The 17,283-nt window shown below is 40.4% G+C and overlaps 1 protein-coding gene across 4 annotated transcripts in view; it reads left to right on the top strand.

Annotated features, from left to right (window-relative positions):
* The first annotated feature begins 2,958 nt into the window (after positions 1–2,958).
* Positions 2,959–17,283, top strand: part of LOC311040437 (MSL complex subunit 3-like) — a 29,198-nt gene continuing 14,873 nt past the window's right edge. Inside the window, exons 1-10 of one of the 4 annotated variants that reach the window (XM_084050724.1) lie at positions 2,959–3,259; positions 6,671–6,753; positions 7,500–7,595; positions 8,969–9,066; positions 10,183–10,271; positions 11,242–11,382; positions 12,827–12,990; positions 13,829–13,987; positions 14,890–15,140; positions 16,602–16,694. In XM_084050724.1, the coding sequence (XP_083906850.1) occupies positions 3,161–3,259; positions 6,671–6,753; positions 7,500–7,595; positions 8,969–9,066; positions 10,183–10,271; positions 11,242–11,382; positions 12,827–12,990; positions 13,829–13,987; positions 14,890–15,140; positions 16,602–16,694 (1,273 nt within the window). In that variant the 5' untranslated portion in view covers positions 2,959–3,160. Of the gene's footprint in view, positions 3,260–6,670; positions 6,754–7,499; positions 7,596–8,968; positions 9,067–10,182; positions 10,335–11,241; positions 11,383–12,826; positions 12,991–13,807; positions 13,988–14,889; positions 15,141–16,601; positions 16,695–17,283 lie in introns of all 4 variants that reach the window. The other 3 variants (XM_084050723.1, XM_084050722.1, XM_084050721.1) reach the window with 3 other exon arrangements.

The following is a 17,283-nucleotide window of genomic DNA, read 5'->3' as shown; positions in this document are numbered from 1 at the left end:
CTTTTACTTCTACTTCACTTCATCTCAGAGGCAAATATTGTACTTTTACTCCACTACAATTATTTGAAAACTTACTAGTTACTTTGCAGATATAAATTACTATTATAAAACATACATTAACCACTTCAGCCATATTTTATACATAGGCTATATGCAAATAGCCGATTTACAAGCTCACACCGCATCGCAACACGGTGTGAGCTTGTAGATCTGCTATTTTCAAACATTTTAGTACTTTTACTTTTGATACTTTAAGTATATTTTGATGCCATTGCTTAGGTAACATTTTGAACACAGGCCTTTTACTTGCAACAGAGTATTTTCATATTGTAGTATTGCTACTTTTACTTCAGTAAAATATCTGAGTTCTACCTCCACCACTGCATAACAACATAATTTGAAAGCTATGCACACTGGAATCTGGATTACAATCTAGATCGAGGACAAAATCTGCTATCCTAAATGCAAGTACAATTCAAAACTATATAGGCTAGGATAGGGGGGGAAAAATGAAGTTTTACCTCATCCATAATAACTCTTTGTCGCTCTGAAATCCGTTTGCATTTGAGACGGTCTCATCAGTTGAAGAAATACTGCGTCTCCCTTGAGACTCTCATGACAGACTGATAACAACACTTCCTGGATATTATTATGGTCAGAAAGACAAAGCACTGACCTGTTCCGTTGTGGGAATGAATGCGTGGGAGCTCACCTTGAAGGCCTTGACTCTGGCAACGCAGTGGCATTTTATTATCTTTTTACATGTGACATGCAGCAAAGGCCGTTGGGATCAGGACTCAAACCCACGACACGCGGTCAGGCAACACTGAGCCTATAGGCGCCTGGACCGCTACACCAGCAGCCCAGGCCCGCAGTGGCGTTCTATAAAAGGTTCTCAACCTTTGTTTTATTTCAAGGTCCGAGGCAGTTTGGTATTCAATAGGCCACCATGGTTGCTAACTATTCATAATTTAGGCGCCCCCCTCGAGGACCTCTGGCGGTCCCCGGACCCCACTTTGAGAGCAAGGGGCATATACTTCTTCTCACCCTTTTCAACTAGTTTGTATTATGAAACCACACACACACACGCACGCACGCACGCACGCACGCACGCACGCACGCACGCACGCACGCACGCACGCACGCACGCACGCACACACGCACACACACACACACACACACACACACACACACACACACACACACACACACACACACACACACACACGCGCCATACTGTTAGGTCTATATATTGCACAGGCTATCTACAGTTTTAAACAACCTGTTCAGCACAAGCTATATCCTGTTTTGTTCTCCTGAGTTCTCCTGGAATTTTCAGTTCAACTCTGTAATAACTTTGTAACTTGTCATGATTCAGGATGCTAGTGCTACCATATCTCAGTCCTTCAAACGTGGCCTTCATTTCTGCAGCCATGGGCAACGCCAGATAAGAGCTATACTGTTGCAGACAGACCATGAAGCATGACATTATGAGCTATTCAGGTGGATTTTTGCAAGGATGGATGGATGGATGGATGGAGAGAGAGAAAGAGGGGGGGGGGGGGGGCAGCTATTACTGTAGATCAGGGGTCTTCAACGTTTTCAGGCCAAGGACCCCCTAGCTGAGGGAGAGATGAAGCAGGGACCCCCTCTATATTGTATAAAATTGTGTTTCAGATTATACTTTTTTTGCTTACTTGGTCTGCTCTTTTTCCCCCTCTACACCTATACCTCTTTGCCAAAAATAGCCGATCTACAAGCCCACAACGCCTGTGAGCTTGTAGATCTGCTATTTTTGGCTTAAGTTCTCCTCAGAGAAGGGATGCTATAGGGTTCAAGTGGTTAAGGTAAAAAGATAAATCATATCACACAAAGATTTGGCGGACCCCCTGTAGTAACTCTGAAGACCCCCTAGGGGTCCCGGGCCCCCTGTTGAAGACCCCTGCTGTAGATTCTACAGTGTGCATAGTACACAATTGCCTCAGTTATCAAACCACAAGATTTAAAAATATGAATTCAGATCATAGTTTTACTGCAATAAATTGTGTTATTCTGTGAAACGACGTTTTGAAAAAGGAAGCCTTCAGCTTGTCAACTTCTTGAAGATGGCAGAATTGCAGTCTTACGTGGTGGCTGTGCATCTGCCTCCAGGTGGTAGGTTGGGGGTAAAAGTGCATTTGCGCTAACAATTAAATACAAAAAATAAATATCAACGATTTAACCGTTGGTATTAACTGGTTACGCATTTCTTAAGCTAAACAGTTAACCATGAGAATCTAGTTTTTTTTGTTTTGTTTACATAGGCCTGTGGCCCCCGACCTGAATTCATTTAGTAATTTTGCCCCCCCCCCGTCTAATCAAGTTGAATACCCCTGTTCTGTAATTGATATAATAGGCTCTATGCACAGCAGCCATATTATCACTTCCTTCACAGGTGTTACCAATGATACTAATGAAGGCTCTGTTCCATTTAGTGTAGCACAGTTGTTTCCACGACCCCCATAACTCTGAGAGTGTACAAATAGAACCAAATGGACCCTTACGGGTCCATTTGGTTCTATTTGTACACTCTCAGAGTTAAACACCCGTAAGGGACCATTTGGAAGCCCATGAGGGTCCCTGGACCACAACTTCAGACCCACTGGTGTAACAGAGTGTTTCCATTGAGCCAACATGCACAATATCATTCAGCACCCTGACTCTGTTCGACCAGAATGGAACAGAGCCTTCATTAGTATCATTGGTAACACCTGTGAATGTCTTCATAATATGGCTGCTGTGAATAGAGACTATTTTTGGGGTGAACAACTCCTTTTGTAGTATTTTCTCATACAGCTCCCATGTGTGGCATTTCCACAGTCTCTAGGCGCCATCTGGTGGCGCACCTCAGTCATGACTTGAGGCTCAACGAGGAAGGAAGTACAGGGTTCGGCTCATGATCATCATCCATCCCGCAACAACAGCGCCATCTTTCCCCTCATGCCTGCTGCTGTCGGACCACCGGCCGCAGCGAGCAGCGTGCCTCCTCGGCTAGGAACGGGTTAAGGAGCTAGTGCAAGCGAGAGAGAGAGAGGGAGTAGCGCGATCAGGGGGGTCCGATCCGATCCACGCGCGTTCGTGGATCGATGCCTCCTCTCCTGATCTCCCGCGCCATGATCAGATGAATTCGCGGGGAATCGCGTATCGATTCCGCGAAGGAGAGAGCGTGCTGTGCTTCGAACCCGACCCCAGCAAAGAGAAAGTGTTGTACGACGCAAAGGTACCAAAAACAAATATATATATTTATTGTTGTTGTTTTTGTTTGTTTATTATGTGTTTGTAAAACACTTTTTAATGTGTAAAAACAAAAAAAATCATATCACTTTTTTAACCATGTGTTTGTTTTGTTGTTAGATGTGTGATAGTAGTAAGGAAATGGCATTTTGAGGATGGCACTCCCCCTTTCTTTGGTGTTTCGCCCAAGTGAGCGTGGTTTATTATGCCTTTATAACCTAAAACTATGCCGAAACCTAACCTCAAAACCACGCCCACTTGGGCGAAACACCAAAGAAAGAAGGAGTCCCATTTGGGGATACTTTGTTGTTGTTGTTTTGTTCATAATGTGTTTGTAAACACTTTTTAATATGTCATTATCTTTTATTTATAACACATTTTAACAATGTGTTTGTTTGTTGTGAGATGTGTGGTAGTAGTTAGGAAATGACAGTGGTGTAAAGTACATTTACTCAGTGCTGAAGTACGATTTGTTTTTTACTTTACTGGAGTATTTCCAATTTTCTGTACTTTTACTTCTACTCCACTACATCTCAGAGGCAAATATTGTACTTTTACTCCACTACAATTATTTGAAAACATGAGTTACTAGTTACTATGCAGATATAAATTATTATATCATAAAACATACATTAACCACTTTAGCCCTATTTTATACTTAGGCTATTGTGAACTAGACCTGCTATTTTCAAACATTTTGTCACTTTTGTTACTTTAAGTATATTTTGACTTTTGTACTGTTACTCAAGTAACTCAAGTTTGAACACAGGCCTTTTACTTGTAACAGAGTATTTCTACATTATGGTATTTCTACTTTTACTTAAGTGAAATATCTGAGTATACTTTCTTCCACCACTGGTAAGGAAATGGGCATTTGAGGATACTTTGGGTCGCGTGACGGGTAGTAATAGCAGATCTACAAGCTCACAAGGCGTCATGGAAGCGACGCCTTGTGAGCTTGTAGATCTGCTACCCGTCGCTCGCGCGACGCAGCATAAATTAACAGGGCAAATGTTTTTTGTACTTTTGTCGCGCGAGAGCGTCCAAAAAAAGTTGTTAAAACTTTTTTCCGTCACTTTTTTTTCTAAGTCAAAGTAGAATTAAATGGTAAGTACGTCATTTTATTTGACATAAAAGTGAAATAATAAAGTATATCGTTGTGCTGCTGCAGTGTTGTTGTTGTTGTTGTTGTTGTAATATTCTGTTTCCGGGTGCGAATGGTTAATGAGCCAGACCCGTCCCGCTGGGGAGGAGCGCATTCTCAAAGTGGGGTCCGGGGGTACTAGCCAGAGGTATAATATAACTAGCGGGTACCCAGTAAAATGTGTGTCACAATCAATTCAACCACTTATATAACCTTATTTTATACTTTGGCTATTCAAAATAGCAGATATACAAGCTCATAGCGTAGATCTGCTATTTTTGAAAAAACGTGAAAACTTGTGCAAATCTTTGAATATATATTTTTTTTAAAGCAAACATTTGTAACTCAAATCTTTGCTTCTGGGGGTCCCTCCCTGGAACAAACTATTTTGAGATGGGGGACCGCGGCAAAATACATATATCATTTTGGGGGTCCTTGACATGAAAACGTTTGAGAACCACATATACAGGGGGTGAATGTGACGCATTTATAAAATACAACTTGAATGAATGTCACATTATTTTATTGACTGAGTGTTTTTTTAATCAAACAGACAAAAAGCAGAGCACAGACACATTAAAGTGACTTTCTTATAGAATACTAGTTATACATTTTATTACTAACACTTTTTTGTTGCCTAACCATTCGAATATTTTTTTTAACTTATTCAATATAAATAAAAAGGCAGAAAAGGAGAGAAAAAAAAACATTTTCAGAGATAACAAATTAGTATCTCCACCCCTCGCAGACAGTGAAGGTTAATCAAAACAAACGCGCCTGAGTCCAGGGTTGCCATGTCTGCTTATTATTATACGCGACTTTGGGCTTGTTTTTCCTGTAAAGTTGCTAGTAAATATTGGTAGTTGCGAGGTGCAGTTTTTTGGGGGCTTGTTTCTAAGGTGTAGTTGCTTATTTGGCCTTGCTTCTCAAGTGTAGTTGTTTATTTGGGCTTGTTTATAAAGTGTAGTTGCTTATTTGGGCTTGTTTCTAAAGTGTAGTTGCTTATGTAGGCTTGTTTCTAAAGTGTAGTTGTTTATTTGGGCTTGTTTCTAAAGTGTAGTTGTTCATTTGGGCTTGTTTCTTAAGTGTAGTTGCTTATTTGGGCTTGTTTCTAAAGTACTCCACTACATCTCAGAGGCAAATATTGTACTTCTAGTCCACTACAATTATTAACCACTTCACCCCTGTATACATTTCGGCCATTTGAAAATAGCAGATCTACAAGCTCACAATGTGTCCCAAACGTGTAGATCTGCTATTTCAAAATATTCTTTATACATTATATTCATTTGAAAACTTGTGAAATGGAACACTGCCAGTGGATGCTTGTTTCTCTCGCAAAAACCTGGCAACACTGCCCTGAGTCCATTCAACGGTGATGACCACAGAGAACAACAGTGTTAGTTTAGCCACTTAGCTTCTAAGTTAGCTTCTATTATTATACTTTAAACGTGTATTATGTGTCTATGAATGCTCATTTAACACTGTCACGTGTGTCAGGGTGTTATAATGTTACTGTAACGCTACTGAATAGTGCTAATAGTGGCTCTATAGTGTCTGCCATGTAAAAAATGCTGCATTGGGTTCCATGGATAAGCTAGCCTAGCATGCTAATGCTAAATCACTGTGTGTTTAACACTATGTTCTTATGTCTTCAGGGCTCGACATTAAGGCTTGTCCAGGACATGTAATTATTTAATTGTATGTCATTAATTAAGGACACGTAGATTAAACCCTTAGTTGTCCATTGGACAAGTTTTATTTAATTTATAAATATATATATATTTATATATTTTAAAGTACAAATTGTACCACTGTTTGGTGTTTATCACTGCAGCTATTGAACTGTTAACCCATTAAGACCTACTGAGGCCGATTATAAAAATATTTTCTAAATCCTAAAAGTATCTTGGGAAAAAATAAATATATATATATGTATTTCTCAAACAATTTTGTTCCAGGGAGAAGCAAAGACTCACAAGTGTTCGTGTAAAAATATATATTCAAAGATTTGCACACATTTAAAAAAAAAAATAGCAGATCTACAAGCTCGTAGTGCGGCACTCGGTGCCGCGTTATGAGCTTGTATATCTGCTATTTTTTGAATAGCCCAAATAAATCTTAAAATGACACAAGATGTGTTCCCGGTCTTAATGGGTTAACAAGGTCGTAGGTAGGAGCTCTGAATCGATGTGATTGTGTAGTCTTTGTGTTTCATGTATGTGTTTTTATGTATTTGACATTTTTTTCTAGGTCACTGACGTTGTACTAGCCACAGATGAACATGGAAGGAGGTTCCCAAAGTACCTGATTCACTTCAGCGGATGGAACAGAAGGTGATCCAACAGACACAGTTTTACTACTACTGTCACTGTAGTATTGTTGTTATGATGTTTGTAAACAATCCCAGCAGCCTTGCTCTCCAGAATCGGATGCTGAAGTGATGGTTCATTCAAAGCAGTGGTTCTCAAAGTATTTTTTTATTTTTAATTAAGCCTTATTATATATTATATATAATTAAGCCTTATAGCATTAAGCCACGGCTCCCCATTTGATACAAGTGTACTGTATATCTCTGGGACCCTGATCTATACTGTGAAATCCTGACTCAGAGAGTGTACAAATGGAACCAAATGGACCCCTAATCTGCACTATAAAATCCTAACTCCAAGAGTGTACAAATGGAACCAAATGGACCCCTAATCTACACTTTAAAATCCTGACTCCCGAGAGTGTACAAATGGAACCAAATGGACCCCTAATCTACCCTATAAAATCCTAACTCTGAGAGTGTACAAATGGAACCAAATGGACCCCTAATCTACACTTTAAAATCCTGACTCCCGAGAGTGTACAAATGGAACCAAATGGACCCCTAATCTACACTATAAAATCCTAAGGTAATTCAAATCCTAACTCAGAGAGTGTACAAAACATTTGTTCACTCTCTGAGTTACAGACTCGAAAAGCCTCAAGGACCGGAATCCACTTTGAGAACCACAGTTTCAAATAACCATAACACATACTGAACTTGACGACATGCCTCCAATGTTTGTGTTTTTATTTTATTTTTCCATTTTAGTTGGGATCGTTGGGCTGCAGAGGATCATGTGCTCAGGGATTCTGAGGAAAATCGTCGTTTGCAACTTAAACTGGCACGCAAAGCAGAAGAGCGCATGTAAGTCCTTTTTGTCATTTCACGCCAGTTCAGTATTGCCTTTGGAGTATATTCACCCTACCGGGCTTATCGACTTTACGTCGAAAGTTAAGGAAATACGACGCTTTGTGACATCGTGCTAGATAGGCTATTTTCGGTAGTCGTTGTAGTATATGGGGGTTTAATTGGTTAACCACATAAACCCTATGTACTTAACTGACTGGGGCTCCCCAAGGGTCCGGACCGGACCACTGGTTGTGGTCCGGGGACCACCAGTGGTCCTTAGGGGGGTTCCAGGTGGTCCCCAGGTAAATGATGGAGAGTTGGTAACCAAAGGGACCCTTATAGATCTTTAACTCTTGAGAGTGTAAAATGACACCAAATGGGTTTCATTTTACACTCTCAAGAGTTAAATTATTGTTAAACATCTGCAATGTTTGCCTGTTATCTCTCCTAATGGTACCACATCATCAATACAGCATGGAATTGTGGACAAAATCTTATCAAACGACAATGAAATATTCTAAGTTTTTGGTCTGAGAGTCTAAATCTCATCAAACGGTGGTCCCTAGCTCAAATGCCGAATAAATAAATAATGGACCTTGATATTAAAAGGGTTGAAAACCACTGCTCTACACCAAATGTCACCAGCGAATTTAGACGATCTACAAGCCCAACATGTTGCAGAGCTTGTAGATCTGCTATTTTCACAGAATGTTCACCTATTATTTATGACATGCCCGGACATGCCCCGGTTAATGTGGTTAAAGCACCATATCAGTGGTCAGATATATTTAGCCCATTTTTCCAAAGCTTACCCTGTGTGATGGACCGAGCAAGCAAGCACGAGGACACAAAATAAGAGTGTGGAAAGTTGTTCGAAAGTTAATAATTTCTTTCTTTAAGATTGATTGTATTGAGAGTTATGCCATTTAAATCAAATCACTGGTGCACAGATATAGATTGTCCAATACTTTTGAATTCAGTTGGCAACTTGGTACTGTTGGTGTGACCCAGTGGTGTTGGTGAGATGACTTATGTCAAAATGTAATCTTGAGTTGAGTGTACATGACGAAAGCGTCTCAATGTGCGACACATTGAGAGCTTGTAGATAGGATCTTTTCGGTTATGATTTTCGCATTTTTACCATTTTGAAGTGGTCAAACTAGCAATGTGTTCAGAAGCATCATCCATAAAATCTTAATAGTCTTGGATTTTTCATATAAAAGCAAAGGTAATGTATATATAAAAAACAACATCAGAACTTAAACATATTGTTTGGGAAACAGCGCTAGTGTGGGGGGGGGCTCCTTTCACACTTTTTAGGTCATACAAACATTTCCAGTCGTTTTTATTTTTTTTAATTCATGAAACTATCCTTTCCCTGTTTGCAGGAAGAGAAAGGGATGGCGGAAGAGGCGTCATCGTCTGCTTGGTGCTAAATCTTCTTTGAAGACGCTACCCAAAGAAGAAGACGACAGCGATGACACGAGTAAGAACGCTTGAGTCTCTCTGTCTCTCTCACACAAATAGGGCTGCAACTATTCTTATCTATTACTTCTAAGAATAATCAATTCAATTGGTTAAAGCAGGGATCTTCAACAGGGGTTCCGGGACCTCTAGGGGGTATAGGGTATTAACTTTTTTTTGTTTTTTTACATGTACCACTTGAACCCCTAGCATCTTTTTCGGAGGTGAACATTAGCCGAAAATAGCAGATCTACAAACTAAATCGGCTATTTTCGGCAAAGAGATTTGGTGCAGGGGGAAAAGAGAGCAGACCAAGTACCAAGTTTTCTAAGTATTGAGGGTTCAAGTGGTTAACTCTCTGAAAATGGACATTAATATGAATTCATCACAACGTTACACAATGACAGTGCTGTCAAACAAGTCTATGAAGCTATCCATGAAATCTATGAAATTATTTTATCTGCAACACAATTTTATACAATTGTAGTGTGGGGGGGTGGGGTGGGGGGGTGTCATCGCTCTCTCAGCTAGGGGGTCCTTGGCCTGAAAATCATTGAAGACCCCTGGATTAACCCCGTTAAGACCAGGAAAGCATCTGTCATTTTAAGATATCTTTGGTTATTTAAAAATTGTCAACATTTGTGCGACTATTTGAATATATATATGTTTTTTAAAGGGAACATTTGTAACTCAAATCTTTGCTTCATGGTCCCTGGAACAACATATTTTGAGATGGGAGTCTGTGGTCAAATGCATATCATTTTGGGGGTCCTTGACAAAAGTTTGATATTATGTAGCAACATACGTTTTTCAGAAAACTGTTAGGATTTAGAAGACATTTGTAGAATCCCCAGACGCAAAGATTTGAGTTACAAATGTTTGCTTTAAAAGTATATCTATATTCAAAGATTTTTGCACACATTTTCACGATATCTCAAACATAGCAGATCTACAAGCTCATAGCGCGGCACTCGGTGCTGCACTCGGCTTGTATATATCTTGTATATAGCGTTCCCGGTCTAAATGGGTTAAATCGATTACCCCCGATTAACTGTTGTACCCCTACACGCAAACACGTGCAGACACCCAACTGGTCGATATCAACTAAAACCCTCCACGCTGTGGATCGTCCCTACAGGTGTGATATCGTCTTCAGACAGCAGCGACGAGGACGATTCTGAATCCTCAAAGACCGGGGAGAGCGACTTCTCTGACCTGACCAAAATGGTAAAGTGGAGCGATCACTCTTCAGACGCCATACCAGATTGGTGCAAACCAGTCACAGATGAGGTTTGCTTGGAACACTTTATATGCAATATAGTTTGATTTATAATAGGCTTTCAGGCAAATCACTTCTCCTATCACTATCTTTCCACTTGCTGCTGGGCCATATCAAATCTTTTGTATATTTTTGTTTTTCCCCCAAATTCAAACTCAGTTGAATTTCTTTCCTATTTAATATTTTCACCCCAAATTCTTTTCCTAATCGTTTCTTTTATATTATTATTATTATTATTATTATTATTATTAGACCGGGAAATAATCTGTGTCATTATAGATTTCTTTGGCTATTCAAAATTAGCAGATCTACACGGTCATAGGCTAGCATGCCGAGCTATTAGCATGTTAGATCTGCAAAAAAAAATGTATCGTGAAAATGTGTGTAAATCTTTAAATATGTATTTTTTAAAGCGAACATTTGTAAAATATTTTGTTCCAGGGATCCCCAGAAGCAAAGATTTGAGTTACAAATATTCGCTTGGAAAATATATATATTCAAAGATTTTCAGTATTTTTTCAAAAATAGCAGATCTACAAGCTCATAGCTATAGCCTATAAGCTTGTATATCTGCTATTTTTGAATATCCAAAAACATCTTAAAATAACACGGATGCGTTCCCGGTCTTAATGGGTTAAGAACATTCGTGTAATGAACAACAACAATAATAATAATAAAAATAGCTGTTTTGTTTTTATTTCTTTGATTAATTCTGAGGAATTATATTTTTGCCCCTAAATTGTAACCACCAGCCAATCAAATGGTAGCTTACGCGCTTTTAATATTCAATCAATTAATAAATCAACCAATCCAAAGACCCTGTGTTCACGGGGCGCCGCAGATCGAACGGATCAGTGGTTGCTGCTAGTCGCTAACGCGTCCGTATGAAAAATCTGTCGTCTTTTTGTGCTCTGTCAGAGGGTGGAACCAGAGGAGGCCCACGATGACACCACCAGGGAGGACACCGAGGAGAAGGCCGTTCACATCGACATCGACATCCCCGACATCCTGAAGAAGAAGCTGGAGGACGACTGCTTCTACATCAACAAGAGGAAGAAGGTATGCGCCAGTGTGCCCTGACAAAGTATAGGCCTGTCACAAATCGTTGCTGTCGGGCAGAAACACTCTTATCTCCATATTCTAAACCTTTTGTGTTTTTTTTGTAAACGTAACGCCCTACTTGATCATATTACCGCGTCACACAAAAGCATCAAATCCACAAGCTCGAAATGTGGAGCGGAGCGACACGTCTTTTCCCCTAATCGCGTAAATGGCCTGTTTTGGCCACAGTACAATATTAAAAAGCCTACATGGCAAACACAAATGTAACTTGTATTTATGTCCCCAGTGTTCAATGCCAAAAACACAATTAAATCACTAATTGCAATTGTTTGTACAACGATTAATCGTCAAACAAAACTATAACTTACAGAACTTACTGACTGGTGTAACAAACCCCGATGTGTCCATTGTATTCAGTTGAATCACAGGCGTGTCAAAACGTGATCCGTGTATTAAAGTTCTCAGTCACCACGATTGATCTTAGTCATTTGGATTCCATAGAAGCCAGCATGTCCTCTATGGCAGTTGTCCTCAAACTTTTTCATGTCAAGGACCCCCAAATTGACACTTATTACGCCGCGGATCCCCATTTGAAAATATAAGCCCCAATAAGAGAAGGTTTTTACGGGTCTCTAGCAGTGATTCTCAACCATTTTAATTTCAAGGACCCCCAGTTTGACATGCATTAGGCTACAGACCCCAATTTAATGGCATTAATACCTCTGGGACCCCAATTCATATAGTAAAATCAATGTTAATATTGCTCTTGAGAGTGTACACATGGAACCAAATGAACCCGTTAGGGTCCATTTGCTTCCATTTGTACACTCTCAGAGTTACAGACCCATAAGGGTCCATTTGGTTCCTGTCCATCATATAGCTGGGGACCCCCTGGAACCCCCTCAAGTACCCCTGGGGGTCCCCCGACCCCACTTTGAGAACCAATGCTCTATGGAAGCATGTCACGCACCACAAATAGGCCATCTGTAAGCTTGTACATAGCCTATTGTCGGTTATTATTTCAAAGAGTATATGAAGTGGTCAATCTAGCAACATGTTCAATCTTCCGGAAAATCCTAATGATTTTTTTTCCATAAAAGCAGAGGTTAACCTTCTGGTGTCTGGCATTTAGTTCGAAAATACAAAAATGACTCCTTTTTTGTTAGTGCTGGTATGGCCTTTTAGCATCAATCTGCAATTTCTTCAACTGGTTGGCTGTATGTCTACCAAAACATCATAATTATACATATTGTTAGGCATGTAACGATCTATCTTAAATCGATTTGAAATCGATTCAAACTGGTGACAATTTAAATCGGTTTAATAAAACATTTATCGCGATGCAAACAGCAGAGGGTGCGTAAAAAAGAGAAGAAAATACAGCATCTTTGTAAGAGAATTGATTAAAAAGTGTTTTTCTTTCTCCGTTTCCCTCATCCAGCTGGTGATGGTCCCCTGTCAGACCAACGTGGTCCACGTCCTGGAGTCCTATGTGAAGCACTTTGCCATCAACAAAGCCTTCATGGTCAACGAGAGGTACAGACGACACCAGAACGCCGCCCAGAACAACAACGTGGCGCCGCAGCCTGTCGCTCCAGAGAGGAAGTGAGTCTGTTAGAAATGAACCCAAAAATCCAATAGAAATACAATCTATACTTGCTATTATGAAAAAACTAACAGGGGACTACTGTGGGTGGACTAACCACTTTCAATCTAGAAAGTGTACGTCGTTATTGTCAAAATGTTGCAAAACTTCTTCCAAAAATAGAAGATCTACAAGCTCACAACGCGTCGATGCGATGTGGTTATGAGCTTGTAGATTGGCTATTTTCATTATTTGTAGTATGACAAAGTGTGGTTCCCAACCTTTTCTGGATCAGGGACATCTCAAAAGCATTCGCGGGCCACCCATATATGACCACCTAACACGCAGCCTAAGGTTTAAAAAAAACAAACATAATAATGATAAAATTCTTAATGTTTTGCCAATAATTTGGGCGTTCACTTGCAAAATCCTCAAGGCCCACCAGTGCGTCCCTGCTCCCACAGCTTGGGTATCGCTGGCATGGGGTTTAAGTGGGAAAAATTAAATCAAAGTTTATTTATTTCCAGTTGCACAATATACAGTCACTGCACATTGAAAGATGAGCATGGAGATCTGCAATTTTTTGAAAAATAACTCCGATCTGTGCTTCTGGGTGTCCCTGGAACAACATATTTTGAGATTGGGGGGTCCGCGGCCAAATACATATAATTTTGGGTGGTCCTTGACATGGAAAAGTTGGAGCACCACTGATATAGCAACATACTGTTATGATTTAGAAAACATTTTTAAATATGTATCTTTTGGCAGAAAGGAAGGCTAGAACAAGCCCTTCACAGCACGGTGTCTCTCTGGAGTAATTGTAGCCATTTTGTTTAGTTTTCCTCCTTTCTCCTTCAGCGAGGAGCTGTGTAAGGAAATGGTGGATGGCCTGCGGATCACGTTCGACTTCACCCTCCCCATGATCCTCCTCTACCCGTGCGAGCAGGCTCAGTTCAAGAAGGTCAGCTCCTCCAGGCTCTTCCTGGCGGTCAACGACGGCTCGCCCTGCTCCACGAAGTAAGCCGTGCTGGAAAGAAAACCAGATTAAATATGAAGTGAAACCCCTATACTATACGCTGGTGGAAGAAGTTCTCACATTTTTCACTTTAGTGTAGATTAGCGATACCAAAATGAAAATACTCTAGTTGCATGTAAAAGGCCTTTAATTCAAATTTTTACTTTACGGGTAAAAGTAAGAAAATATTGACATTAAAATTGACATTAAAATGTACTTTTCAAAAACTGTCAAAATCGCCGATCTACATGCTTGTAGATTAGCTACTTTCGAATAGCTAAATATACAATGGAGCCTAAGTGGTTAATGCATGTTCCATAATTATATTATACTAGTATAATAGAGTATATTTATAATTATACTGGATTAAAAAAGTACAATATTTTCCTCTGAGATGTAGTAGAGTAGCGCTATAGAATATTGAAAAAAGAGCATACTCCAAGTAAAGTAATAGTACCTCAAATTCTAGGCATTACATTTGGTTCGACTCTGTTCCACCGATAAATATTGTGACGATGGCCTCGTTATGAGCTTGTAGATCGGCTATTTTCACAATGTTTGCCTCTTTCTTATGTAATATTTGACAACTTGTTATTAAAAAAGGTATTAAAAGTCATGCAATTTTAACTTTAGCGAGAAAAACAAGTACTTTTGACATCGTATGGCTATTAGATACCTTTGTACTTGTCAAAATCAATAAAAACACATTATAAAAAAAAAGACTTAGAAAATAGAAATGTGCAGATACCCTGTATATTCACTTGTGTTGGTTTGTTTACTGTTGAGTGAGACAACAATGTTGCACATTAAGCTTATCACCTGGGGAGCCCCAAATTTTTTGGGGGGTTTCGCAACCAATGCCTTTTATTTATCTCTTGCTCTCGCTGTGTCTTCCTTGCCACAGCACCCACACCACCGCCCAGCGAGAGCGCAGCCCCAGCCCGCCGGGCCACAACCCCGCCACCCCGCAGTCGACGGACAGCCAGCCGGCCCTGAGCGACATCTCCACCACCACCACCACCCCCACCACCACCGCCACGGCCCCCCTGACCACCCCCAAGCGCAGGCGCCACCCCGACGCCGACTGCATGTCGCAGTCGCTCCGACGCTCCACCAGGAACGCCTTTGGGAGCGTGGCCGAGGGAAGCAGCGGAGGTGGGCGGATCTTTCTTTTCTTTGTGAAATGAATGCACTACTTGATCATACTACAGCGTCACACAAAAGCATCAGAAGTATAAAAGTCAACTTTTGCTGTATTTGAATTTGTGACTTTGTCCGGTTTCACTTTCAAAACCTTTGCTTCATGCATGTCACACAAACAGAATGCGATGCGTTTTGCTGAAATAACAAGTTTGTTCGTATGACAAGTTTGTTCGTATGACAAGTTTGTTCGTACAGAGTCTTATCCACAAATCCACCATTTAACTTCCACAATCCACATTATCAAAACCATAGGTGCCGTGTGCTGGATTCGAACCGACATCATCTATGGTCACGCGCTCACACGCAAAATGTTCCCCCAGAATTGGGATGCATAGGGTTCAAGTGGTTAATGTATAAAAACAGCAAACAAAGTTTCCTATCACGCAGAGATTTGACGGTCCTCCTCTTTAAAGGCATTGTAGGGAACATTAAGCCTAAATTTAAAAAATATGTATATATATATTTTTTGCATTTTCTCCCCTCTATCAGCCACTATATAATGATGCTGGGGTGTTTTCCTTCATTGAAACACAGTCCTCTGTCTGAAATCCGTATTTTCCCTTCTGTTTATGTTCATGTTGTTTATGTCCGGGTCGTAAATTAACGCACGCATGTGCGTGTCCGTGCGCGTCCGTGCCCGTATCAACTTTTTACTTTCGGTTTTAAAACGCTCTCAAACTTCTTTTTTGAGGCACATAATTTACTTTTAAAAAATCGTTTGGATAGAATTTAGTTGTTTAGCTTCATATATGTGGTCAATTTATCATGAAAGAGCCTATTTAAAAATATAAATTCAGAGAACCGTAGGGTCGGGCATTTCCGCGAATTGTATCCGCATAAGGCAACCTATTTTGGGCATGACTCATTTAAAAAGTCCCCCCTGCGTCACCCCCTGGTGGTCGGGGAAAAGAACTGCTGGAGGGGCGGTGTTTGACAACAGTTTTTTTCTTTGATTATGTCTGAACTCCCTACAATGCCTTTAAGGACCCCCCCTGTTGAAGACCCATGAGTTCTTTCAGTCTCTCTAACTCTTTAGTAAACTGAAAATACATTTTCAGGTCGTGATAGCAGTTTTTATCCAACCGAGAGCGAGAACTCCCGGTTCTATAAGTGAAATTGGCAGAAAAAAATAAATAAGCGGACAAAACTGGAACTGGCACACAAATCGAAGCTGATGAATGGTCTTTCAGGAGTTCTCTCTTCTGATTGGATACAATTGGTATCCCAACCTGAAACTACATTTTCTGTTAAAAGAGCTGGAGAGATGAGGAGACCCCCGTTACCGAACAAGCACACAATAGCAGTGATTACCATCCGAATAAAGAGCTTGAACCTTTCCAGTTACGCTGTGGTTCTATTAGCGGGCTTTATAAAGTTAATGTTTGTAACAAGGAGTCCTGCTGGTTGTCTTAGGGGGAGGCAGGAGCACAGCAGCGTCTCCGCAGCCCAAACGCCGCATGGTGGACAACACATCCCAGCCCAAGTTCTTCCTCAACCTGGACAGGAGTAAGCTCATCTCCTTTAATAATAACTTTTATTTGTATAGCACCTTTCATACATAAAATGTATCTGCTTACATTAACGCATTAAGACCGTCCGGGAACGCATCTGTGTCATTTTAGATTTCTTTGGCAAGTGCCGCGCTACGAGCTTGTAGATCTGCTATTTTTTTTTAATCGTGGGGGGTCCCTGGAACAAAATCTTTTGAGATGGGGGTCCGTGGCCAAATACATATCATTTTGGGGGTCCTTGAAATGAAAAAGTTTGTGAACCACTGATGTAGCAACATAGGTTTTCAAAAAAACCTATGTTTTTTAGAAGACATTTTGTAGAATCGGCCTCAGGTCTTAATGGGTTGAAATAATAAATGGTAGGATGCCAGAAAAAAACCCAATTTGGCAAATAGAAACATAACTAAACGGTTTAGTTAAAGCTAAAAGAGCAAGACGAAGTAGGACAACATAATACAAATTATAGACCCAGAAGGCGGCCTCGTCTGTGTTTTTATGAAGTGCTTTGGGAACATCTAGTTGTTAGGAGAGCAGAGGGAAGACCTCAGTGTTCTGATTGGAACATAAACATTTATAGAATCCTT

This window comes from Gymnoscopelus microlampas (genome assembly GCF_963454915.1).
Source record: "Gymnoscopelus microlampas genome assembly, chromosome: 24".
Classification (NCBI taxonomy): domain Eukaryota; kingdom Metazoa; phylum Chordata; class Actinopteri; order Myctophiformes; family Myctophidae; genus Gymnoscopelus; species Gymnoscopelus microlampas.
This window is presented reverse-complemented; position numbering and strand designations above follow the sequence as displayed.